The sequence below is a fragment of the Strongylocentrotus purpuratus genome, unplaced genomic scaffold (genome assembly GCF_000002235.5).
Source record: "Strongylocentrotus purpuratus isolate Spur 01 unplaced genomic scaffold, Spur_5.0 spur5_scaffold_1, whole genome shotgun sequence".
Lineage (NCBI taxonomy): Eukaryota > Metazoa > Echinodermata > Echinoidea > Camarodonta > Strongylocentrotidae > Strongylocentrotus > Strongylocentrotus purpuratus.
In genome coordinates this window covers 32,951,010-32,978,856 of record NW_022145594.1, presented here as the reverse complement: position 1 = coordinate 32,978,856, position 27,847 = coordinate 32,951,010, and the positions used below count along the sequence as shown (strand labels likewise).

Here is a 27,847-nt window from a genome sequence, read left to right as displayed (position 1 = left end):
GACTAATTATATTATTTTATCAGACTGCTTTATTTGTTTTTACATGAAAAGTAAACCACGTGGTGTTTAGTTTACCTATCATGCTTACACTTGAACCCCAGACGCGGACAAAAACGATAGGAAGAAAAAGATCTGTTAATGGACTTTGGTTTCTATAATATATTTTCAACCGCCATTAATTGATTTGGGCTACGCACGCATGTCTGTGAGAGGCAGATTTAGGCGGGCGAACGAAGCCATATACCAGTGAGTTTGAAAGACATTTCGGGATAACTCCGGATTAGCGGGCACGTCATCATCAAAGATGGATAATATGGCGAAGAAATACATTTTCTTCCTGCTGGTGTGCTGGATTTCATTCAAAGGTGAGTTTGATGCATATTGATTAGTAATACTGCGGATTATGTAAATGGTAAGTTCTGTATGATTGAGGTTTTCTTTACAGTGATGCAGAATAGTGTGACTTATAAAAGCTTATACAAATTTGTCTACTCTCTTTTTTGATTGTCAAACTACTTTATTGGGGTCTGGATATTTCAATTCTCTTTATAAAATAACTTTTCTCTCTATACGTTCACAAAAGGGTAGAAATGTGGATGAGAGCTAGATCTTGCTTCTATATTCAATGGTGTTTTAGGGAATTGTTTGGTTGGAAATTCACACAAAATAAGTTTTTAGATATCATACACTATACACATGTCATGGGCATATGAATAAAGCAATATTTTCTTCCTGATTTATCTTCTTTCCTCTCCTTTTCTCTCTCTCTCTCTCTCTCTCTCGCTGTGCTTCTCTTTCTCATCTCTTTCTCTCTCTCTCTGCCTCTCCCCGACTCTATCTCTCTTTCTTTCTCTATCTCTTTCTAGTCTCTCTCATTTAAATTATTTCTAAATCTCTCTTTCTACAGCCCGGCTGCGTCTTATTTTTTCGTAGCCCGGGTCTCCTTTCATTCATCTTTCGAATATAATTATCATCTTCTCCACATTATCCCTCTCAGGGCATTCAGTGCCCCCTCTCTCTCTCTCCTCTCTTTCTCTTTATCTTTCTCCCCTCTATCTCTTTCTCTCTCTCCCTCTCCTCTCTCTCTCTCTCGTGATCTTTCTCCCCCTCGCTCTTTCTTCATACCTTCCCACTCTCTCTCCACTCTATCTATCTCTTTATTTTTCTCCCCCTCTCTCTTCATACCTCCCCCTGTCTCTTCTCTCTCTCCCTCTCTCTCCATACCCCCTGTCTCCTCTCTCTCTCTTTCTCTCTCTCTCCATACCTCTCCCTCTCATTCTCATTCTCTGTTTATAGGCTATATTCTCATGTACTTTTCCTTCTGTAAAATATACCTACTCTAGTTTCTTGCTTATCTATACCCACATTTGTTTTTGTTTTCTCTCTCTCTCTCTCTCTCTCTCTATCTATCTCTCTCTCTCTTTCTATTTGTCAAGGCTATATCCACATGTACCTTTCTTTCCGTAAAATATACTTTAGTTTCACGCCTCTCTATATACCCTCCTTTAACTTGGTCTACCCTCCTTTTACTTATTCTCTCTTTTTCTCTCCCTCTCTCCCTCCCCACTCAAACACACTCTCCCTTTCTTTCTCTCTCTTTCTTCTCCGCCCCCGTCTTTCCGTCTCCTTCCTTGCGCCATGTATTATTTTTCTTTACAAAAAAAAACATATTTCCTTTAAAACCGATGCGTTACTGATGTTTAATCTACTCCCTTCTTTTTCGAATACTCCAATGGGTTCATTTTCCTTGATGTGCGGCCATAGGCCTATATTGAAATTACTACTGTCTGAGTTTTCTATACTTTTCATATTTACTTACTTGCTTATCATTTGAAATGTGATTTATATGTATGTTTTTAAAAATTGTATGTATATATGGATTTCCGAAATAAAAACAAACAAGTCAAACTCTTTATTCAAAAGTTCACAGTGGCACAACAAGAAGAAACTTAGTATATATAGTAGTAATAGTAGTAGTAGCAGAGGTTGTAGTGGAAGTGGACATACAACTTCTAGTAGCTGTAGTAGAAGTTTTAGTAGCAGTAGTATAGTAGAAATAGTAGTTATAGAAGTAGTGGTAGTACAAATAGTAGTTATAGAATTAAGAGTAGTAGCAGCAGCAGCAGCAGCAGCAGTAGTAGTAGTAGTAGTAGTAGTAGTAGTAGTAGTAGTACAGTATAAATAGTGGTTATAGTAGTAGTTGTAGAAACAGTGATTATAGCAGTAGTTTTAGTAGTAGTAGCAGAAGTTGTAGTAGTAGTAGTAGAAATACATGTAGTAGTAGTAGTAGTAGTAGCAGTAGTAGTTTTAGTAGTAGTAGCAGAAGTTGTAGTAGTAGTAGAAATACATGTAGTAGTAATAGCAGTAGTAGTTTTAGTAGTAGTAGTAGAAGTTGTAGTAGTAGTAGAAATTCATGTAGTAGTAGTAGCAGTAGTAGTAGTAGTAGTAGCAGAAGTAGTAGTAGTAGCAGTAGTAGTATCAGCAGTAGTAGTATCAGCAGTAGTATCAGCAGTAGTAAAAATAGAAGTAGTAGAAAAAGTAGTTATAGTAGTACTTGTAGTAGGAGAGGAAGTTGCAGTAGTAGTACATAGTAGTATTAGTATATTAATAAAAGTAGTTGTAGTAGTAGTAGTAGTATAAATATAGTAATAGTAATAGCTGCAGAAGTTGTAATAGTAGTAGTATTTGTATGGTACATAAGTGGTAACAGTAGTATTGGAAATAATAATTATGGAGCACTTGTTTTAAGGGGGAGGTGTATTACATGTTTACCAACTATAAATTCTTTGGTCTAATAATTCGTCCAATATAAATGATATGACAAACAAATGGCTTTCGAATTGCACTGTCTTGCTGGCGATTTCTGGTTTCGTTTCCGGGTTCTTTCTAAGACCAGCGTTTTGAAAAGACCTTATCCCAAAATACTTATGTTTTCTCAAAGAATATGATTGTCCTTTGTTGAATAACGCCTCGATGAATGCATCTAAGTGTGCCATATTCACCTCACTTTAGCCGTGATAATCTATACAAATTGAAAATTGATGCCGATTTATAATGAATATATCTATGGTTAAAAAACCGTGGAAAGTAAAAATCCATGGTACGAATTATCTCCTTCAAACGCCTGCAATGGAAGCCATATCATATCAGCTTATTGAGAGCCGGTATGTGATAAAGATATTGATCTACGCCTTCGAAAAGTAGCATTTAGTGCTGAATAAGTGAAGCTGTTATCATTATCATCAGTTATCATTCTTAGAAATGTATTCTAGTCTTTATCTCTTAGATTACTTTACATGATTTGTACTTTTACCGCAGGCGGCGTACCCAAGGACATATATCGTGCATATTCCCCTCTCTTTGGGTGTCCAAAGGTGCTTCTTATAGCGACCTCTTTTTTATTTCTCTTAAAGTGCACTCCTTTCAATCTCTTCTATTGTAAAATGTACCATTTAATAGGTCCTTAAAGGCATCGTTTAACAATGTTAAAATTGAGATGCATGGCCCTACGTGTTATCAGTGTCATATGGTGTAATATTGAAGTCCTAAACAAATTGCGCTTTAAAATGATCATGAAGTGCCTCATTAAAAGTTAACATCTTTGAATGACCGGTTTTACCATACTCATTTCTCCAAATAGACTGTAGTGTTATAAAAACCGTCAGGAAAAAAAAAAAAATTGATTTCCAATCATAAACATCTTGATAATCAGACAGGCGATCGGCTTTTAAAAGTAATGGGATTCCCGACTATTACCTAAAGGTTTATAATTATGATTGCAGCATGAGCTAAATCCAGGATTTTGTTTCAGAATCTGAGGCAATGTGACCGAGTCACTTTAAATAAGGGTCCATTGATCCTTTTAGAATCGAAGCTTTCACCCCTGTATACATGCTGCACACAAATAATCTCCTTGGGCCACGATGTATTTATCATGGGATAGATTTACCATTTCACATTTCTTCTTTTTATCTCCCGACTCCACAGGATGTGCTGGCGAGATTACCGTGCAAGGGAGTGTGACGTTCTGGGTTGAGGACTCACCTGCCTCCCTCTCTTGTCGAGTGACGGGAAGCCCAACGAGTGTTACCTGGACTGCCGGCGTTGATGTTATCACGAAGTGGAACGTAAATGACGGTGTAACATTATACAGATCGGACGGAAAATACGGCATGACTGGGGACGGTACAAATTTCGTTTTGACCATCAATAATATTTCTGTCTCAGATGCTCGCGGTTACAGCTGTGGACATGCTATTGATCTGACGACTATACTATTTAATACAACACAAGTCACAGTTAACGGTAAGTTGCACACAAGGCGTTATTTTCTGACGCAGGATTGCGTCAACGGCCGGTACGGTCTTCAACGCTCCCTATGAGAGCGAAATCGTATATAAAAAGTGAATAAGAAATTGAATAGGGTAATTATTTGCTTTGTTTGACTAAAGGTTGCGCTAATAGCTTTACAGACTTTATTAGCGCAAGTGACAGTCGAACTGACGCCTCGCGTGCCAGGCGCATACGAGGCGTCATTTCGACGGTGTCATTACTTTTGCCATTTCAAACCTGTGGCGTACACACCCATTATAGCAGTCCTACGTCACCCAAAGTCAAAATTTAGTTTGCCCATAATAATACCCTTTTATCGGGTTCAATGTCACTGCCTTACCTCTCCAAAATAGAATAAAATCAACCATAATTTGCCTCTAAATGCCCTATTGGATTAAATGCATCCCTTTTACTTATGAATAATATTGTATTAAAGGTTTTAGGTGCGATGACCCAGTGGTCGCCCAGTGGTATCGTAACCGGGAGGTCCCGGGTTCGAAACCAAGTGAATGTGCTATAGTGCCCTCTGGGAAGAAATGCATCCACATTACCAAGTCACTCGGAGAGGACTTAAAACAGTCGTTCCGCTGGCTGGTTGTTTATGTTTACTTACAAGCCTTTACATACGTTCTTGACAGACAAGTAAAGTTAAAGAATCATCAAACTAAAATGTGCGCAACTGTTTGCTATATTAATTGCAAAAAGAGAATCATAATAATAATACATAAGAAATCGTGAAAAGCATAATAAGGATTTTTAAAAAAGGTGATGAGACTGATATCGACATGATTACTGATGTTATTTATTTGGTGATAAAAGTCAAACTAATGATTTTCAATATACCATAAGAGTCAACAACTTTACGGGGGTGGTATGTGTGTGTGTGTGTGTTTTAGAGGGAGAGAGAGAGAGAGAGAGGGGGAGACATAGAGAGAGAGAGGGAAACAAACGAAAGAGGGAGAATGAGTGTGTGTGTGAGAGAGAGAGAGAGAGAGAGGGAAACAAACGAAAGAGGGAGAATGAGTGTGTGTGTGAGAGAGAGAGAGAGAGAGAGAGAGAGAGAGAGAGGGGAGGTGTGTGAGAGAGAGAGAGACATAGAGACAGAGAGAGAGAGAAAGAGAGTGAGAGAAAAGGGTAGAAAGAGAGAGAGAGAGAGAGAGGGAGACAGACAGAGAAAGAAAGAAAGAGAGTGAGAGAGAAAGATAGTGAGAGAGAAAAATTGTGAGAGAATGAGAACTACAGCTGATAGACAGGCAGACAGAGAGCGAACGGGACATATAACGTGCTTACCCCAGTGAGAACAAGATCCTTTAAAAAAAAAATTAAATACTTACTACTGTGTACGCCTAATCTCATACATTCTCATTCGAACTCATACCATCAACTTGTAGATGCACCAAGAGAGCCATACCCGACAATCAAAGAGTGTTCCAACGAAACCGACGATCACTGCCACATCAACGTCGCCAACTATACATACGCGACGAATGTAACGTGTGCGGTCACACATTTCTTCCCCAATGTCACCATCACGTGGTCGTTGCGCGGTGTCTACATCGCGCCCGTCGAAGTCAAATTGCATCTCAGTGACGATGACGGGACTTACTGCAAGTTTGTCACGATCATGGCGAGCCCGCAGGACGACATGTATGTCTGCACGGTTACCGGCGAAGCCCTGCGGGACGTGGATACGATGTCCATACGAGCCATGGTGAAGGGCGGCTACGGATATGTTGGGTCGACCACCGAGTCTCCCGATGTTACTACGAAAGACACCGAAAGTGGTGGTGGTGGCGGTCAGAGCTCAAGTAGTAATGTTGGTAAGCGTACCAATCCATTTGAAGATAACTAAGATAGAGACTCTTTTTCGTGATGAAGATAATGATTATGGATGTGATAGAATTAACCATCATACGGTGATATTCATGATTATAACAATAAAGATGATGATCATCATGATCACGATGATGTTGTTATTGTTGATGGTGACGGCAATGATAGTGTTTACAATACAGATGTGTGGACCCTGTTAATCTTGATGATATTGAATGAAATGATTATGGTTGTAATTAGGAAGATATTGATAGGGGCGATGATACCGATGATGATTATGGTCAAAATAATGATAGGAATGGGGATTTGATCATTATAAAAGATGATAGTGATCTTGATCCTGAATGTGATGGCGATGGTCATGCAACATATGGTGGTTATGATGATGATGATGATTAATATGTCGTTGATGATGATAATGGCGATGATGAGTATGGTTCAAATTACACCATGATTATTTCGTTGATAATGATAATTCTGATATTCGCTATGATGACGGTCATTAGGAAGTGAGTGATGAAAAGGATATTCCACTGTTTTTATTTATGTCATTTCGGCTACGACCAGGGTAATATGTGTAAAGCGCCATGAGCGTCAGAACCTGGCGGATACCGGCGCTATATAAATAACCATATTATTTATTATTATTATTTATTCCTCGTCCTTCATGCAGGTTTGATAATCGGGATCGTCATCGCATGCGCGTTCGTGTGCATGTTCGGCCTTTTCATGGTCTACGTGGTCTACGTTAAGAGACGTGATCAAGGTAAATAGTAGCGGAAAAGTCATTTGAATAACAATCATAATAATACTAATAATATGGACATTCAAAGAGCGCAGCTGCTACACACAGTTAAATATTCATACCCCTTATAAAAGGTTATGTTTTTGTGTTTTGTCGTAACTCATGAAATAAATGAAATGTGGACTGGTTGAAATAGTGCTTTTGATGAGTACTTTTAGATGTAAGCTTTAATATATCACATTCTCAAGAAACATACGTTTTTCACGTACTTAAAAAATAAAAAAAATAGTCAGAGTATGAATAATTTAGTCGTTAACTGTAAACATACTCTACTAACACTATCTATTTTAGAAAAAAATAACTAAAGGGCATTTTCAATAACCTGTTGTACATCGGATAGAAATCATGTTCAGGTTTCGTAATATCTCATTGTCATGCTCGCATATGACAATAGGTGACGGACAAGGCAATTGGAAATGCCTTTAGAAGAGTTTTCAAGGAGTTACTTCTTACCGCGTGACCATTTACTTCACCTGGGTGGAGAGTGGCAAATTCAAACTCATGTCTAGACTTTTAAAGCTACCTGAATGTTAAAGCTGCTTTTTAAAAGCTGTCTGTTCCGATTGTGTACAGACTCACAACATTAGTAAAAGATTGGACGGGGGGGGGGGGGGGTACCAATAACTCGAATGAGGCTGTCACCCTTTTTTCCCCGGATGTGATTTTAATTTGACAGGCATAACACAGAAGTACAGGGACCTGTTTCACAAAGCCTTTTTTTAATGACGAATGGCACAAATCAGTGACAAATCTGCCGATAGCCAATCAGAAGCAAGGATTTCATTAGCTTTTAACAAAGACTGTCATTTGTCACCAATTACAAGTTTTGTGAAACGGGTCCCTGAAATATGCTCAAAGTCTGGAAAAGGACGGGGTGGTTGTATATACCATATTGGTAAATCGAATTGATGTTTAATTACCATAATTTTTCACTTTGAATCCTTAATTAGGCAAGGATTCAACACTGGAGTACAGATACTCAGATCTCAACAAGAAACCAGCTGGGAGCATGGCAGAGGATGACGAGCGGATAGCGGGAGGACATAAAGCACCAAGAGCGGGAGAGCCTAAGACAACGACTGGAACAGGTCAGAAAATAGCTGGACATGAAAAGAAACAAGTACTTTAATCATTATGTGCCAACTACATGGTACTTCCACGACATCGGATGTTTCTGAAGAGGTTGTTGTGCACAATGCTTCTAAATAGTTCTAAAATTGCCAGGATAAAACCGTTTGTCTGTTTTAGTACATGTTGCAGGCGCGATTTTAGAAGAATTCATTTCTGGGGAGGGGGGATGATGGCGCGCCTGGGATGGGGAGGGGTGGGGTGTGGGCAGTGGGGTCGTTGTCATTTTCTGCATGTGCCTTGCCTCGATCAAATCAATTTATACTCAAGAATAGTCTTGGCCATGATGTCTGCCAGAATAGTCTTAGGTCATGATGTTTGCTCTGTGGAAGCCCGAACTTCAACACATAATCATTGAGCAACGTTATCCCTTTTACCCTTCTTTCCCTTTCCCTTTTGCTGTCGTTAGATGATAACTTTGTTTTATCGCAAGAAGTCTACAATGCAGACGAGGGCGACAAGAAAGAAGAGAAGAAGCCAAAAGAAGACACGCCTGAAAATAATGGTATGTATAATGTTGTTGTTAATATTGTCCTTCTTCTTTTCCTTCTTCTTCTACTTTTTCCACTTCTTCCCTTTCTTCTCCTTCTTCTACACCTCCTACTGTTTGTACTCTTCCAACTCCTTCTCCTCCTCCTCCTACTACTTCAACAAATACTACTACTACAACTACTACTACTACTACTACTACTACTACTACTACTACTACTACTACTACTACTACAACAGTCACAATTACTTCTACTACTGCTGCTACTACTACTACTACTACTACTACTACTACGACGACGACGATGACTACTACTACCACCACTACTACTACCACTACTACTACTACTACTTCTACTAAAACTTCCACAATTACTACTGCTACTACTACTACTACTTCTACTACTACAACTGCCACAATTACTTCTACTACTACTACTACTACTACTACTACTACTACTAGCTACTGCTACTAAAACTACCACAATTGCTACTGCTACTACTGCTACTACTACTACTACTACTACTACTACTGCAGTAATAATATTTATGATAGTGATAATGATAAGATATTCGTAACTTCGACTTACTTAATTACTAACACTAAAATTGTCGCTTCTTATCTCGCAGAAACGAGCCCGGATCCAAAGGAGAGCGGCCAAGGCGGGGATCACAGTGATCATCAGGATCATAGCCACAGTTACAGTAGTGGTGGAGGTGGCAGCGGTGGTGGGGGTGGTGACAGCGGTGGAGGTGGTGGCGGTTATAGCAGTGGAGGTGGTGGCGGCGGTGGTGGAGGTGGTGACAGCGGTGGAGGTGGTGGCGGTTATAGCAGTGGAGGTGGTGGTGGCGGTGGTGGGGGTGGTGACAGCGGTGGAGGTGGTGGCGGTTATAGCAGTGGAGGTGGTGGTGGCGGTGGTGGCGGTGGTGGCGGCGGTGGTGGAGGTGGTGACAGCGGCGGAGGTGGTGGCGGTGGTGACTGATGGACGAGATTACATGTCGCAAAATTCGTCCCACCGTCAGGGTAGGCATTATCTAATCAGTCGTAGGGGCAAGCTTGTTTCTGAAAATAGCCACCACATAATGTAGTTCAGTAATGCCTCAGTCACACCTTTGCGTATGTGGCTTGCGTATTGCTGCGTATTTATGGCAAGCAATTTTAACATGTTACATCAAGAATTGAAATCATGAAATCAAGCAATGGATTTTTGATATCAAGAATCGCCGTTGCTTTACAACGGAAAATAAGTTCTTGATATCAAGAAATAGGAATAAAATTGTTAAAACGGCTTGCCATAAATACGCAGCAATACGCAAGCAAAATACGCAAAGGTGTAACTGAGGCATTAGCTAATTTGTAAAGATTACCGTGTCCATCAGGTACGGGTAGGTGACGGGTTAGGATGAGACCTAGAGCTAGGGTAAGGGTTAGGGTTGTGTCTATTTTAAGAAACAATATGCCTCTAAGACTGATTAAATAATGCCTACGAACTTCGCCCTATCAACAGTAGCAGACTGGTGGTTGATCCAAGTTTTTGCTCCGGTGACACTTGCTCCGGGCGTTATTGCGTCAATACTTCTAAGGTTAAACCCATCGCACACGGGGCGTCATTTCGCTTGCGTTATTACCTGCGCTAATAGAGTACCAAAGCTGTGACGCTATACAAATCTATTTTTAGAATTTCTCACTTTTTTCTTCATTCTCCGAAAGAGCATCAAAAATAATGTCCAAATAAGGAGCCAGGGTATATAACACTGAGTTCCTATAGGAAATATATTTATTCAGATGGTCATATCTCAGCCAATACTTCAGACATTTGGACATTATTTTTGATGTTCTTTAGAGCCCATGTATGACATTGTTCGCATGCACTCACCATTCAACGCAGTGTCACACTTTGTAGGACATCATGCTCATAAGGTCAAAAGATCGCGTCAGTCGGTGACGCAAGGCTACGTCAGTAAAATAACGCCCCGTGTGCAATGGGGATTTGTGTAAGGTTGCGATCGGGCTCTACCATGTTAGGTTCATATATTAGGGGTAAGGTTAGGTATAGGGTTGACATTTGATTGGTTTGCTGTTAAACGTGGAGCTATTGTCGCGGGAAAAGTGTCATACATTAGACTCACGTCATTAGATTAAGAGATGCATCGGGTCAGTGAAATAAAAGGTTCAACTGACAGAGGAGTTAAACATCATTGAATTAACTATAAAGAGAGAAATTTCGTCATTCAAGTATTTTGTACTGAGCACAATATATCCTCCCCCCCCCATATTGCAATTTTTGTTGCCGTTCAGTAAAGTCGTCCCCCTTTTTCATTAAAAATATTTGCAATTATACATGTAGCTTTTCTTTTGTAATAATAACGTATTATTAAGCTCACTAATGTCCACCTGTTGTATTTGACCAGTCGGAAAAGAGGTTAAGAATGGTTGATGTAATGGGTTTCACCATTATGTCTGAGCAGCAGTATCATTGTATGAGTAGTAGTAGTAGTAGTAGTAGTAGTAGTAGTAGTAGTAGTAGTAATATCTGTTGTAGAAGTAGAAGTGGTATTGTTGTAGCACTTATTTGAAATGATTAAGAACATTACTTACGACTTATGTATCTGAGTAAATCCCCAAATAAATAAGAAGTGAAAATACCAATCATGTGCTGTAAATGTATAGCTCAAAGCACTATCGTTCGTAAATACAGCCACTAACTGAGACTAACGATTACAAAATGTACCCATTTTTTCATTAACTCATGATGTTAAGAGATGTCTCCTATAAAAAAGCAAACTAAAAAAAAAAAAAAAAACACCAAGGGAATTATTTTACAAAAAGACTTTATAGTTAAAACAGACATTAGTGAGTTTACGGTTGTTCAGAATTACTGTACAGATATAGAGAAAGGGCTCTTCTGCAGATATTTTAACTAAAATTTGTGTTTGTGTACGTGCCTTTTATATTATTTTCACAATATGTCTAAACTTTCACTAATTTGTTTCTCACATTTTCCTGCTCTCGCGGCTCCTCCCTCATAATAAGAGGGTCGACTTAAACTCCTTGGCCCGAATTCACAAAGGAGGTTTGTGTGCGTCATATGACGTTTTCAGACAAACCTTGGTATGAAACGAGTCAAAACGCGTCATATGACGCACATAACCCTAGGTTTGTCGACGAACCTCCTTTGTGAATTCAGGCCCTCGCTTTATTCACTGCCATTTGGGCTATGAATAAGTATATTTTATTTTTAATTAATTTATTTGTTAGCACCACATTTCACATCTGATCATAATGAACTAATTACTTTTCATACTGCATTTTGAAAAATTAATTATGTCTTTAGATGTCACCATTGTAACTTAATTCGCATGTTATTTTACTGTACTTTATAAAGTGGTTTTTGATTCAATTCATTTGAGGAAAATTAATTTGTGCCCTTTTGCGTTGTTCTTGAAGTGGAAGTAGTCATAATAAGATGTTAAAAGTAAAGATTTAATAGTACCGGCTCGTACTTTTCAACCATACTGATATGTCTGGACATAAAGAATAGTATATTTCTAAAGTCCATAAGCCCATTAATTCTTTTTATCATTGTCTGTTTACTCTGTTGTCACCATTCCCAAAAGTTGTCAATCTATTCCTGTATATGCTTTATCATCTAGAAAATAAATTGTATCCTCAAAGGAAACCTTGAATGAGTCATTTTTTACGTACACATTTTTAGATATGAATAGTTATGCAGGTTCTTTCATAATCTCTTTCAGCTTTTGTTAAGATTCATTCATATATCATTTAAATGTATATACATGGTTAAATATAAATAGGTCTATACCCTGTACTAAGACATTAATTCAACGCATTTTTTCAGTGAGCATTAATTTTCCTTATTTTACGATGCAGCTGTCGCATGCCGCGTCAAAGACAGCACCAGTCGCTAACATAGTCCTACGTCAGCAAAATGGCGAATTGTGTCGAACGGCCATAAGGTTCACTTTCGCACGAAACAGTTACCGGGTTTGCTCATGGAATATCTAAATAAAGAATGTGATTACTCTTTTGAATGATAGTGGGGGAACATTAAGGTCTTCTAAACGTTACTCTTTAACGAAACTATATCACAAGTTACTTACAAGGAAACCTCACTCCAAAGAATAAGTATAGGTATTCTGAAAAAATTAGATGTATTCCTGCCCTTTGATGTACAATATTCCTTAAGAAATTGTACAGGAGGTATATAAATGAAGATATTTAATATAATAAATCTCTCAGAATGAAGTAAAGTTATTTCTTGGGGTGAGGTTTCCTTTAAAGTTTAAGTAAAAGTTAGGGTATTGAAGATAAGGATGTCTAAATTTAAAAGTAAATTGTCAGGAGCATTGCTGCGGTAACATAATTGCGAAGATATTACATAATCAATATTATTCAGGTAGACCTTTAAAGGAAGTGCTGAATGATATATTGTCTTTAATATCCCTCCTAAACCCCGAAGTACCTCCTGATTGCATTCTTGACACTCGTTCGCATTCGTTTTCCTTGACACCAACCAGACAATTTCAATTTTCAAATATGATAAATTCGCACCAGGTAATAATATCTAAAGTTTTCTTTTCTGCAATTATCAAATGGGCATGTACCAACGTGCCATTATGATAATTATATCTTATGACTGTATATGAATGTATAAGGTATGATGCACCGTCTTTCACACAACTATTTTATTTTATCAGACTGCTTTATTTGTTTTGACATGAAAAGTAAGCCACTTTGTGTTTAGTTTACCTATCATGCTTACACTTGAACCCCAGACGCGGACAAAAATGATAGGGAAAGAAAAAAATCTTTTAATGGACTTTGGTTTCTGTAATATATTTTCAACCGCCATTAATTGATTTGGGCGACGCACGCACGTCTGTGAGAGGCAGATTTTGATAGCGGGCGGGCGAACGGAATCGTATACATATCAGAAGTTTGAGAGACGTTCGGGACAACTCCGGTTTGACGGGATCGTCATCAGCAAGATGGATAATATGGCGGAGAAATACTGTTTCTACCTGCTGATGTGCTGGATTTCATTCAAAGGTTAGTTAATACAGCTTGATTGATTTCACTGCTGATTATGAAAATGGTAAAATTTGGATGATTTCAGTTTTCATTACAGTGATTCAGAAAAGTGTGTGACTTATAAATGCTTAATTTTTTTTTAAAAGTTGGAATTGTTTGTCATATAACTGTTATGATATTTGGTTATTTTATTCACCTTTTTCGTTCTATACGTTCACAAAAGGGTAGACATGTGGATGAAAGCTAGAACTAGATGCCTTAGGACATAGGGTAGGGGAGATTGTATGCGGGTTGGATATACACACAAAATAAGATATTAGATATTATACATATAATACACATCAGTGAGGGCATTAGTAAGAATTACCCACACGAGGTACCTTTGGAACAGTCTAACACGCCCGAGGGTGTTTTAGACTGTTTTGAAGGTAGCGAGTGTGGGTAATTTTACTAATGTCCGAACAAAATGATGTGTATTATTTGTTTTACAATTTTATGTTTTATTTGTTTTATAAAATGATGTTTTATAACATGACTTTGATAATGACCGGTCATTACCATTGGATAATGACCGGTCTTTATCCAAATTACGCGTTAGGTAAAATAAATGCCTAGTCACGTGTTCGCTTTCAACCAATAATTTGATTAGGATCCACGTCATCATCTGATAACATAACAATTTATAAATTGACAGATGTTATTGTCATTAAGAATGTATTAATGTTCAATGATCTTCATTAGACGAAGCACATGTTTTAGAGATTTTAAAACAAATCTATGATAAACATTTGACTCATGTAGATATTGTCAAATTTGACTAATTATGGGTATGAGAAGAATATAGCAATTAATATTGCTCCCGTAATTTATCTTATTTTCTCTCTTTTTGTATTAAAATAATTTCAATAAATGAAATTTGTAAAGCGCTTAATTTAATGTTTCTAAGCGCTAAACAAAACAAGATGTAAGGTAACGTGAACATACAGCAATAACAATATATAATTATAATAATAACAATTACAGATAATAAGCAGCTTACTTTAAAAACGAAAGTCCCGCCAAAGATATCCTCACGAACTCAGCCCAAAAATGGTCGAACCCCCCCCCCCCGCTTGTTCACCGGCTGGCTGATTCGTTGCCAATGATATTTCGCGGGGTCACATTAATGATGCAATCCAATTTTAAAAATCCCCCTTGAAAAAAAAAATCCTGTGTACACAACTGCCCTCATATCATATATATTTAATGGTGTACAGGACATTATTTCATGTTGTTAATTACTATGACTAGAAGTATTTATTTCCATTTTACTAAAAGAAATGTTTTATTTTGTAAAATGCAATATCCTTTGTTAATTTCGCATGGAATATGAATAAAAGCAACAATCAATCAATCAATCAATCATATTCTCATCTTTTTCTTGGTCGTCTTGACAATCTCCGATATTAGACAAGGGTAGGTGTAGGGAATTGGAGACCGTAGGGAATTGGAGACCACCAAGCTTGAACCCATCGCTGTCTGTCTGTGTTGGCTCCAATATTGCTATAGCGCTATATGTGGCCTTTAACAACACTATTGCATATATCCAATTCATTTCAAAGACTACAATGCGTTCTTTCTCCGAGAAAATTGGCAAAATTGACCAAGATAAGCAATTTTGATCGTAAATTTTGAATGCATTTCACTTTAAGAAGTTGTTTCTATGCTGTGAGTTTGATCAATGTAAAAGTCCAATTGCCAGAACATTATTCTGAAAGTATTTAAACATAATTTAAAGCACGTTTATTACTGTAAATTAAAAACTACAGAAAGATTTTGGGCCACATTGTTTTAAAATCGTTTAAATTACAGTAAGTTCATTGGCTGCATGTATCTCTTTCAAAAAGTGTTTGAACGAACTATAACCATCCCATTTTCATTCAAATTGTATTCAAAATGTCTTGATTTGTAACTGTACTTTATTACATACACATGAAGGTAATGAGAGACCTTTGGTAATGACATCATTAACCATTTTTATCTTATCAATCAGTTACATCATGACCACAATTGTGTTAACAAATAAAGAGAAGAAGTTACTGAAAAGAATACAAAACTTTCTGTATGTGTAACATTTCTCATGTTTATGTAAAATATGCAAATGTGTTTAATGGTCTTCGATTCCCCACACCTACCCTATACATCTATTCTGGAGAGTACTTCCCTCTTTTGAGTATTGATATTGCAGGGCACATTTTTCGTTTTCCATACCATTTATTCACATTTATTCTTTTCATTTCCCGATTCCAAAGGATGTGCTGGCGCGGTTACCATGCCCGAGAGGGTGACGTTCTGGGTTGAGGACATCTCTGCCCCGCTCTCTTGTCGAGTGACTGAAAACCCGTCAACTGTTACTTGGAGCATCGGCACTGATCCTCTTACGAAATGGGACATAGATGGAGGTGTAAAATTAATAAAATCTGACGGAAAATACGGCATGACTGCGGACGGTCCAGATTTCGTGTTGATCATCAATAATATTTCTGTCTCAGATGCTCACGATTACAGCTGTGGAGCTTTGCTTGGCCGTCAGGGGCGTATACAATCTAATAAAACAGAAGTCACCGTTTATGGTAAGTCATATCCGTTGCGTATATAAAAAATAGTGGACATAAAATACATAAGAACACTTGCTTTGTTTTACCGACGGATGCGCTAATTGCTTCACTGACTTTATTGGCGCAAGTGGCAATCGAAATGACGCATCGCGTGCTAGGCGCACAAAAAGTCTGCATTTGTGATGTTGTTTTAACCTGCCGCCCTAATAAAAAGCTTTATTAGTCAATTCACATACACACCCATAAATAATACGAAACAATGTTTTTTCAGCATTCGCTTTTTTATATGGGGTCACCCTAAAATGGCGAGTCAGTGACTGTCCCTGACGTAGTACTACGTCAGCAAATGTCGAAATTGAATTTGCCCATAATAAAACGCTTTTACTTCCTCGACAGTGTAGTAAACCAAACAGCACACAAATAGGTGCCCATCTAAAACACCAACAATGTTTTAGATAATAAAGTTGGCACTTATCTGTGACAGTCATGAAAAGTATAATGACGAATAAAGTGATGAGAATCATATCGTTATGAGAGGTACGCAGTCTGCATATAACCCCAAAATGCATGGCGAATATAACCAAAAATGCACGCCCGTGCAATAGAACATCTATTGAATATCATGTGACAAACAATCCTTCAATGAAATGACAAGGATCCATGTAGGTGTTGTATAAAACAAAATAATCACCAACCAATGAAAATAAACACAATTTTATCCTTGGTGACTTTAACATCAACTTCTCACCCTCATCTGATAACAGTAACTCAACCAATTGTATGCAGTTGATGCATTCATACGGCTTTTTTTCGATTATTAATAAACCCACCAGAATAAATCCACATTCATCAACTCAGATTGACAATATTTTTTCAAACGTACATAACAACAAAACCATCGGTGGAATATTGTGTTCTGAAGTGTCGGATCACCTACCCATATTTTTAACTTGTGAATGCAAACTATCTGGCCGTAAATCATTTGATGACCTTATATATCACAAAGAATCCAAACGTAATATAGAATTGCTGAAACAGGATTTATTTTTCGAGGGATGGGCTGAGGTATATAGTGTAAATGATGTCAATACTGCATATAAACATTTTAGTAACAAATTGCAACATTATTATGAAAAGAATATTCCTTTAGGCAAAATGAGTAATAAGCGAAATAAACCCAGGAATCCTTGGATAACGAAAGGTTTATTGAAATCAATACAAACACGCAATCGCCTCTACAAATCACATTTACACAATCCAACTGACACTAACCTAAACACATATAAAATTTATCGAAACAAATTAACAAAACTTATCCGTACATCCCGTAGATTGCATTTTTCTAATAAAATAAAAAAGGCCAGTTCAAACACAACTGCCACTTGGAAAATTATCAAAGAGGTAATGGGAAAAAAAACAAATCCCCCACCCACGGATAATATCACATTAAATGGCACTAAAATACATGATCCTAGTCTTCATGCAAATTCATTTAACTCATTTTTTACGAATATCGGCCCTGAACTCGCCAGCAAAATTAATAGAACTCACGCTCACTTTAAAGACTATCTTTCCAATCAAAACCAAGAGTCTCTCTTTTTAAATCCGACAAATCCTAGCGAAATTATTAACATTACCCAATCTCTTAACAACTCAAAATCGCACGGTTTTGATAAAATAAGTATGTCTCTCCTAAAAGAAATAATGTATCCACTTGCAAAGCCTTTAACTCACATATTTAATCACTCGTTATCGCAAGGTGTTTTCCCTGATCTATTAAAACTAGCTAAAGTCAACCCCATTCTCAAAAAAGATGATCCTCACGAAATAAGTAACTATCGTCCAATTTCCCTACTTCCAAGTATATCCAAAGTCTTAGAAAAGATCGTTCATAATAGGCTACACAAATTTATCACTAAACACAAAATACTCAATTCAAATCAATATGGCTTCAGAAAAAATTACTCAACTGACTTAGCATTAATTCAAATTTATGACAAAATTACAAGTGCCATAGCTAACAAAGAGCATGTTATAGGTATATTCTGTGACTTGAGTAAAGCATTTGATACGCTCAATCACGCTATTCTACTCTCCAAACTCAGTCATTATGGAATTCGGGGTCAGCCACTCTTATGGTTTAAAGATTATTTAACAAACAGAAGACAATATGTTACATTTAATAGTTATGATTCTGATCCTCTTTTAATTCAATGCGGTGTTCCTCAAGGCTCCATCTTAGGTCCACTGTTATTTCTTCTTTATGTAAATGATATTATCAATACATCCCCCCTTCTTTCTTTTATCTTATTTGCCGATGATACAAATATCTTTTATTCCCATAAAGATCTTAATATGTTAAACAATACTTTGAATTATGAAATTAACAAAGTATCCGATTGGTTTAAATCCAATAAACTTTCACTTAATACAAAAAAGACTCATTTCATGTATTTTAAACATCATTCTCATAATACAGAAACACCTATATATATTAAAATCGATGGTATGCTACTAGAGAAGAAAACTAATTCCAAGTTTTTGGGTGTCCTTATAGATGAAGCCTTGACTTGGAATGATCATTTACACCAAGTTACAATGTGCATTTCCAAAAGTATTGGAATAATCTCCAAGTTAAAGTTTCTTCTACCCCATGCAACCTTATTCCTACTATATAATTCGCTAGTTCTCCCGTATATAACATATTGTAATAGTGTATGGGCAAATTGTGGTTCGACAAAAATTAATTCTATTTTCAAACTGCAAAAGAAAGCCATACGTATTTGTACAGGTTCGCATTTCTTAGCTCACACTGATCCTTTATTCTATAAACTTAAAACACTAAAAATTTTCGATCTGAACACTACTCAAGTAGCAGTTATTATGTTTAAGTACATTAATAATCTGCTTCCACCATCCTTTGATAACATGTTTAGGTTTAATAATTCCGTTCATTCATACTCTACTCGCATATCTGGAAACTTCCATCTTACAAACCCCAAATTATCAATAACACACAAATCTGTTAGACATTCTGGCCCGGACATTTGGAATGATTTACCCGACAACATAAAGTCTTGTTCAACCATCTACTCCTTAAAAGCTACACTTAAACGACAAATAATACAATCATATGCTCCCCTTTCTTTAAATTAGTATAACAAAACCGTGACTTAATTATTCTTTATCATGCAACTGCTCACTGCACCTGCACTTGCACCGCACCCTCTTGGTCACTCAGTTTTTTCGAAGAGAGTTATGTCGCCAATTCTTTTACGAGGCCGCCATCCATTTCCAGCCTAACCGCTCACGATGGTGGTCTCCTGCGTTCCAAATTACCTCTCTAATTTATTAAAAATATTTCATATTTCTTATGTTATTGTATGCTTCGTACATGTTTATCGAATGATATAATTGTACATGATTTTTCATTTAATTACTTTTGTAAACATTGTATTCATTGTATTTGTTATTGTTCGAAATTTTGTACTTTGACTTTGAATTTGTATATTTTTGAACGCAGAAATAAAATCAATCAAACAAACAAACAAACAATATTGAAGTTAAAGGCATTTGTCTTGGTCTCTGTGTGTGTGGGGTGGTGGTGGTGGTCGGTGAGTATTTGGGAGGGAGGGAGGGAGAGGGGGGGGGGGGGTTGAGAGGAGGAGGGGAAGAGACAAAGACAGAAAGAAAATAAAGAGACAGACACCTGATAGACAGGCAGACTGAGAGCGAACGGGAAATATGAAATGGGTTCCTACCCCCATTGAGTACACGATTCATTATTTTAAAATACTATACTGTGTGCGCCTAATCTCGTAAATTCTCATTTTAACTCATACCACCAACTTGTAGATGCGCCAATTGAGCCATATCCGACAATCAAAGAGTGTCCACACGACAACGGAGACAACGGTTACTGTCACATCGATATCGCCAACGAAACGGACACGAAGAATCTGACGTGCGCAGTCGGACACTTCTTTCCCAACGTCACCATCACATGGTCGTTGCGCAGTGTTTTCATCGAGCCCGTCGAAGTCGACTGGCATTACAATGATGATGACGGAACTTACTGCAGCCTTGTCACGATCACCGCGACCCCGCAGGACGATGAGTATGTCTGCACGGTTACCGGCGAAGCCCTGCGGGAAGTGGATACGATGTCCGTACGAGCCATGGTGAAGGTGTACGAACATAAGGCGAGCCATTCTCCCAATGTTACTACGAATGACACCGAAAGTGGCGCTGGTGGTGGTCAGAGCTCAAATCAAGTTGGTAAGCGTAAAAATCCTTATGAGAATTATTAAGATGAAGATAATGATTATGGATGTGATTGCGATGATCATTATACAATGTAATAGTCGATAGTAATGACTACAAGGAAGACAATGATGATGCTGATGATGATGATGACGACGACGACGATGATGATGATGGTGATGATGACGACGACGATGGTGATGATGATGATGAAGATGATGCCGTTGTTTTGGTATTGTTGATGGTTACGGTATAGTAATGATAGTGCAGATGGGTGTAGGCTTATTAATCTTGATTATATATCGATTTAAATTATCATTAGGTGGTCTGTTGTCAACAGACCACCTATTGATTTCGTCAGAATTTTCTTTCTTTATTATTTATTATCAGGTGGGCTGTATAACGTACAGACCACCTTACAATTTCGTTAGAATTGCCTTTATTTATCAGGTGGGCTGTATAACGTACAGACCACCTTATAATTTCGTTAGAATTGCCTTTATTTATTTATTTATTTATTATTTATCAGGTGGGCTGTATATCGTACAGACCACCTCATAATTTCGTTAGAATTGCCTTTATTATTTATTATTAGGTGGTCTGTCGATATCGACAGATCACCTGTTTTCGTCAGAATTTTCTTTCTTTATTTAGGTGGTCTGTCGTTTTCGACAGATCACCTATTGTTTTCGTTAGAATTTACTTTCTTTATTATTCTTTATTTTTATTTATTTGCACACTTTATGTTAACAGGATAACTCAAGATCAGTTTAGTCAATTTCGTTCAATTTTGGCACATCAATAGGTCATTGCCATAAGACGTCACAGGAACCTTTTCAAGGTCATCAAGTCTTCATGACGTCATCCAGGCGCCATTTTGTGTTTTTTGGGGTACTTTCAACTCATGATCATATCTTCATAACGGAAAGGCATTTCTTATTCATATTTATCATGATTAAGGTCAATATCCGTCCGGTCATATTCAGGTCAAAAAACGCGCGCGCATGCGTACGTCCGTGCGCTTAAAATCGTCTCAAATTTTTTTTGCATACGTTTCAGGTCATTTTAAGCATTTCGCAAAAAAAACTCGCACACGCGCATGCGCGCGCGTTTTCGCGCGTTATGGCATTTTGCAACATTAAATCGCCAAGTTTTTTTTGTCATCATATTTGGCACATTTTTCCAAGCATTTTGATACCTTGTTCACCTTTTTCTGCCCATTAATAACGGAATGAGCGTCCGTTTAAGATAATTTCCGTGCGTGCGAGCTCTTGTAATACATAGCATACATGGGCAAAAACATGCCTATACAAAATCCATTGTAGCGCTTTAGGATGCAAGGTGAACCCAATTTTTTTTCCATATTTTGATAGAGTATGAATTGGAAATATGATTTCATGTCTCATTTGACCCTCAATTAACTCATGACGTCATCATAATGGCCTTCGAACACAAAATTTCAATTTGCATATTATGACGTCAGCAGATTTTTGGAAAATTGATTGTATCTCTGTAAATATCGATCAAATTTCTTTCAAATTTTGATATGTTCTACCTGAGAATATTTTCTACAAATGCAGTATCCACAATATTTCATTTTGACAATGGCATCATGGCGTATTTTTGCGATTAAAGGAGGCATGTCAATTTTTCACATTTTGCGTGTATTCTCTATTGGACATGACTTTTTCTCAAAACTGGATTCTACATTCTCGTCTTTCGCGGGCAATATCTCCGTCGTTTTATCTTTGTTTACGCTGAGCTTTGAGTATGTTGTAGCTGAGACAATAAGCTATCGTAAGTGTGCCCTTTATTTTGTCTCAATTTTTTGTTCGATCAGCCCACCTATACTTGTTCCAAACAAGTATTACAAATCTAGTTTATTTTTCTTATTTCTAACCACTTTTTTATAAGCACGATTATTTAAAAATGCTTCAATCAAATGCCTTCAAATTTGGCACACATATGTATAGGCATATGTAAAAAGCACAATAGCGTTTTTAACATTGACCTTTGCTGATGACGTCATCTAGCCGCCATTTTGTAAAATTTTACGAAAATCAACTAATGATCATATCTTCATAACCAAAAGCTATTTCTCATTCATATTTATCATGATCAAGGTCAATATCCGTCCGGTCAATTTCAGGTCAAAGAACGCGCGCGTGCACGTACCTCCGCGCGTCAATGCGCGCGCAAAATATCAAAATGCTCAAAATCGTCTCAAAATCATTTTGCATACGTTTTAGGCCATTCTAAGCATTTTATAAAAAATCGCGCACACGCGCATGCGCGCGCGTTTTCGTGCGTTAAACTATTACCCAACATAGAATCGCCATTTTTTTTCTTTCATAATATTCCACATATTTTTACAAACAAATTAATACCATGTTTGTCTCTTTATGACTATTAATAACGGAATGATCGACCGTTTAACATAAATTCCAGTGGATTATGGTTGTAATTAGGAAGATATTGATAGTGGTGATGATAATAACGATAATCTTTGTCAAAATAATGATAGGAATGGGGGTTTGATCATTATAAAAATGATAGTGATCCTGAATGTGATGGCGGTGATCATACAACATGGGGTGGTTGGGATGATGTTGATGATGATTAAAATGTCATTGATGATGATAAAATGATGTCGATGATGATAATGGCGATGATGAATAGGGTTCAAATAATGTTAAGAATTTAGTTATGATAATGATAAAAGTTACCATGAACGTGACAGTGATGGTGGTGATGATATTGATGATGATAAGGATTATGCACTTAATTGTGATAATAATAATGATGACGACGATGATGATTATGATGATGGTTAGAATGATACTGATGATAGAAGATGCTTGTATCGAGTTACATTATGATATTAGTAATATTTTTAGATGATCATGATATTCAAAGTGGTGAGGATAGCGATGGTGCTGTTGATGAGTACGATGCGAATATCAACAATAAAAATTTCTTCCTGTCATTTTGGGAAATCTTCATCTTCCTTGCATGTTAAAGATTATGATGATGACGATATTGATAATGATGATGATGGTAATGATGACTATGAGGATGATGTTGATAATGATGACGATTATTATGTTGACTGCAAGAATAATTATGATGACGATGATGATTATGTTGATTATGAGGATGATGATGATGATGATGATGATGATGATGATGAAGATGATGATGATGACTATGTTGACTATGAGGATGACGATGATGATGGAGATGATGATGACCACAACGACGATAATGATGGTTATGAAGATGACTATGCCATTGAGGATGATTAAATCGTACACCATGATTATTTCGTTGATAATGATGATGTTCCTGATATTCGCTATGATGACGGTCATCAGGATGTGAGTGATGAAAAGGATATTCCACTGTTTTTATTGATGTCATTTCCATTATTCCTCGTCCTTCATGTAGGTTTGATAATCGGGATCGTCGTCGCATGCGCGTTCGTGTGCATGTTCGGTCTTTTCATGGTCTACGTGGTTTACGTTAAGAGACGTGATCAAGGTAAATAGTAGCGGAAAAGTCATTTTAATAACAATCATAATACTACTAATAATATGGACATTCAAAGAGCGCAGCTGCTACACACAGTTAAATATTCATACCCCTTATAAAAGGTTATGTTTTTGTGTTCTGTCGTAACTCATGAAATAAATGAAATGTGGACTGGTTGAATTAGGGCTTTTGATGAGTACTTTCAGATGTAAGCTTTAATATATCACATTCTCAAGAAACATACGTTTTTCACGTACTTAAAAAATAAAAAAATTGCTCAGAGTATGAATAATTTAGTCGTTAACTGTAAACATACTCTACTAACACTATCGCAACTATTTAAAAAAAATAACTAAAGGGCATTTTCAATAACCTGTTGTACATCGGATAGAAATCACGTTCAGGTTTCGTAATATCTCATTGCAATGCTCGCATATCACAATAGGTGACGGACAAGGCTATTGGAACTGCCTTTAGTAGAGTTTTCAAGGAGTTACTTCTTACCGCGTACCCATGTACTTCACCTGGGTGGAGAGTGGCAAATTCAAATTCATGTCTAGACTTTTAAAGCTACCTGAATGTTAAAGCTGATTTTTAAAAGCTGTCTGTTCCGGTTGTGTACAGACTCACAACATTAGTGAAAGATTGGACAGGGGGGGGGGGGGGGGGGGTACCAATAACTCGAATGAGGTTGTCACCCTTTTTTCCCCGGATGTGATTTTAATTTGACAGGCATAACACAGAAGTACAGGGACCTGTTTCACAAAGCCTTTTTTTAATGACGAATGGCACAAATCAGTGACAAATCTGCCGATAGCCAATCAGAAGCAAGGATTTCTTTAGCTTTTAACAAAGACTGTCATTTGTCACCAATGACAAGTTTTGTGAAACGGGTCCCTGAAATATGCTCAAAGTCTGGAAAAGGACGGGGTGGTTGTATATACTATATCGGTAATTCGAATTGATGTTTAATTATCATAATTTTTCACTTTGAATCCTTAATTAGGCAAGGATTCAACACTGGAGTACAGATACTCAGATCTCATCAAGAAACCAGCTGGGAGCATGGCAGAGGATGACGAGCGGAGAGCGGGAGGACCTAAAGCACCAAGAGCGGGAGAGCCTAAGACAACGACTGGAACAGGTCAGAAAATAGCTGGACATGAAAAGAAACAAGTAGTTTAATCATTATGTGCCAACTACATGGTATTTCCACGACATCGGATGTTTCTTAAGAGGTTGTTGTGCACAATGCTTCTAAATAGTTCTAAAATTGCCAGGATAAAACCGTTTGTCTGTTTTAGTACATGTTGCAGGCGCGATTTTAGAAGAATACATTTCTTGGGAGGGGGGATGATGGCGCGCCTGGGATGGGGAGGGGTGGGGTGTGGGCAGTGGAGTCGTTGTCATTTTCTGCATGTGCCTTGCCTCGATCAAATCAATTTATACTCCAGAATAGTCTTGGCCATGATGTCTGCCAGAATAGTCTTAGGTCATGATGTTTGCTCTGTGGACGCCCGAACTTCAACACATAATCATTGAGCAACGTGATCCCTTTTACCCTTCTTTCCCTCTCCCTTTTGCTCTCGTTAGATGATAACTTTGTTTTATCGGAAGAAGACACGCCTGAAAAGAATGGTATGTATAATGTTGTTGTTATCCTTCTTCTTTTCCTTCTTCTTCTACTTTTTCTACACCTCCTACTGTTTGTACTCTTCCTACTCCTTCTCCTCCTCCTACTACTACTACAACTACTACTACTACTACTACTACTACTACTACTACTACTACTACTACTACAGCCGCCACAGTTACTACCAGTACAACTGCCACAATTACTTCTACTGCTACTACTGTTTATGATAGTGATAAAAGGGACTTTTAGATTTGCATGTCGACAGCTTTGACTGCAATGTGTGACGTCATTTTAAGGCACTGCGCATGCGTTATGTCGTCTCAGTCGGCGATCGAGAATGCGTCAACCTTGATTTTCCTAAATCTAGTACATGCATACATATTGACATTTATATAGCGCCTTTACATGCTGAAAGGTACTAGTATGCCGCGTGCGCATAAAATATACAGTTCCTCATGTAGACAAAGGAACATCCCTTTTCCTGTTATTATGTAAAAATGTGTAGAACAGGTGTCACATGCATATTCACCTGTTCTACACATATTTACATATTAGCAGTGAAGGGATGTTCTTTTGTTGAGGGTAGAATGAGGAACTGTATATTTTGTCCTCTTTCTTTGTACGTGATGTTTATTGTGTTACTTCCTGCATGCATATCGTCGAGTGCAATCTAAAAGATTTCCAATAGGCCAGTTTCGTAATGTAACCAAATTTAATGCATAAGTCTTTGTGAAGTGCCTCAATACAAATTATTTCATTCACCTGATAAGAATAATAGTATTTCAATAGTTAGAATGCAGCTAAATATATTAAGTGTTGCTAGGTAGGTCAAGCCATAATGTTTGTCCAACCTGGCAACAACTAATGTATGCAGTTCAGATTCTGTCTATTGAAATACTATTATTCTTATCAGGTGAATGAAATAATTTGTATTGAGGCACTTCACAAAGACTTATGCATTAAATTTGGTTACATTACGAAAATGGCCTATTGTAGCCAACATGGGCAGTTAAGAACGTTGACACGCATGATTAGTCGGCGTTCGTCGTGTTCTCGTCCACTCAATCTAAAAGTCTCTAATATTCGTAACTACGACTTGCTTAATTACTAACACTAAAATTGTCGCTTCTTATTCCCCAGAAACGAGCCCGGATCATAGCCACAGTTACAGTAGTGGTGGAGGTGGCGGTGGCGGTGGTGGGGGGTCACAGCGGTGGAGGGGGTGGCGGTTATAGCAGTGGAGGTGGTGGCGGCGGTGGCGGTGGTGGAGGTGGTGACAGCGACGGAGGTGGTGACTGATGGACGAGATTACATGTCGCAAAATTCGTCCCATCGTCAGGGTAGGCATTATCTAATCAGTCGTAGGGGCAAGCATGTTTCTGCCAATAACCACACCGTAATTTACATGTACTTGAGGTAGCTAATTTGTATCAATTTTCTAAAGTGTACCGTGTCCATCAGGTAGGGGTAGGTTACGGGTTAGGATGAGAGCTAGAGCTAGGGTAAGGGTTAGAGTTGTGTCTATTGTAAGAAACAATATGCCTTTACGACTGATTAAATAATGCCTACCAAATTCGTCCCATCAACAGTAGCAGACTGGTGGTTGATCCAAGTTTTTGCTCCGGCGACACTTGCTCCAGGTGTTATTGCGTCAAAAACCTCTAGGGTTAAACCCATCTCACATGGGGCGTCATTTTGCTTGCGTTATTACCTGCGCTAATAGAGCCCATATATAACATTGTTCGAATGCACCCGTCATTCAACGCAACGCCACACTGTGTAGGATATCATTCTTATGAGGTCATATAAGCGCGCCATTCGCTGACGCAATGATACGTCAGTGAAATAACGCCCCGTGTGTAATTGGGATTTGGATAAGGTTGCGAGGGGCTCTATCATGTTAGGTTCATAAATTAGGGGTAGGTTTAGGCATAGGGTTGACGTAACCAATTTATTGTTTTGCTATTAAACGTGGAGCTATTGTAACGGGAAAAGTGTCATACAAAAGACTCGCGTCATTAGATTAAGAGATGCGTCGGGTCGGTGAAATAAAAGTTCAGCTGTCAGAGGAGTTAAATATCATTGAATTAACTATAAGAGAGACATTCCGTCCTCCAAGTATTGTGTACTGAGCAAATATACCCCCCCCCCCCATATTGTAATACTTGTTGCCGTTCAGT

At 37.7% G+C, this 27,847-nt stretch overlaps 1 protein-coding gene across 1 annotated transcript; it reads left to right on the top strand.

Moving 5' to 3' along the window:
* Nucleotides 1–149: 149 nt before the first annotated feature.
* On the top strand, nt 150–27,827 carry LOC762799. Its single transcript, XM_030978076.1, has 8 exons — nt 150–365; nt 3,988–4,305; nt 5,724–6,152; nt 6,839–6,931; nt 7,921–8,058; nt 8,508–8,603; nt 9,218–9,349; nt 26,956–27,827. Exons 1-8 carry the CDS (start codon nt 305–307, stop codon nt 26,964–26,966), a joined length of 1,278 nt encoding a protein of 425 aa, XP_030833936.1. The 5' UTR covers nt 150–304; the 3' UTR covers nt 26,967–27,827.
* Nucleotides 27,828–27,847: the final 20 nt, after the last annotated feature.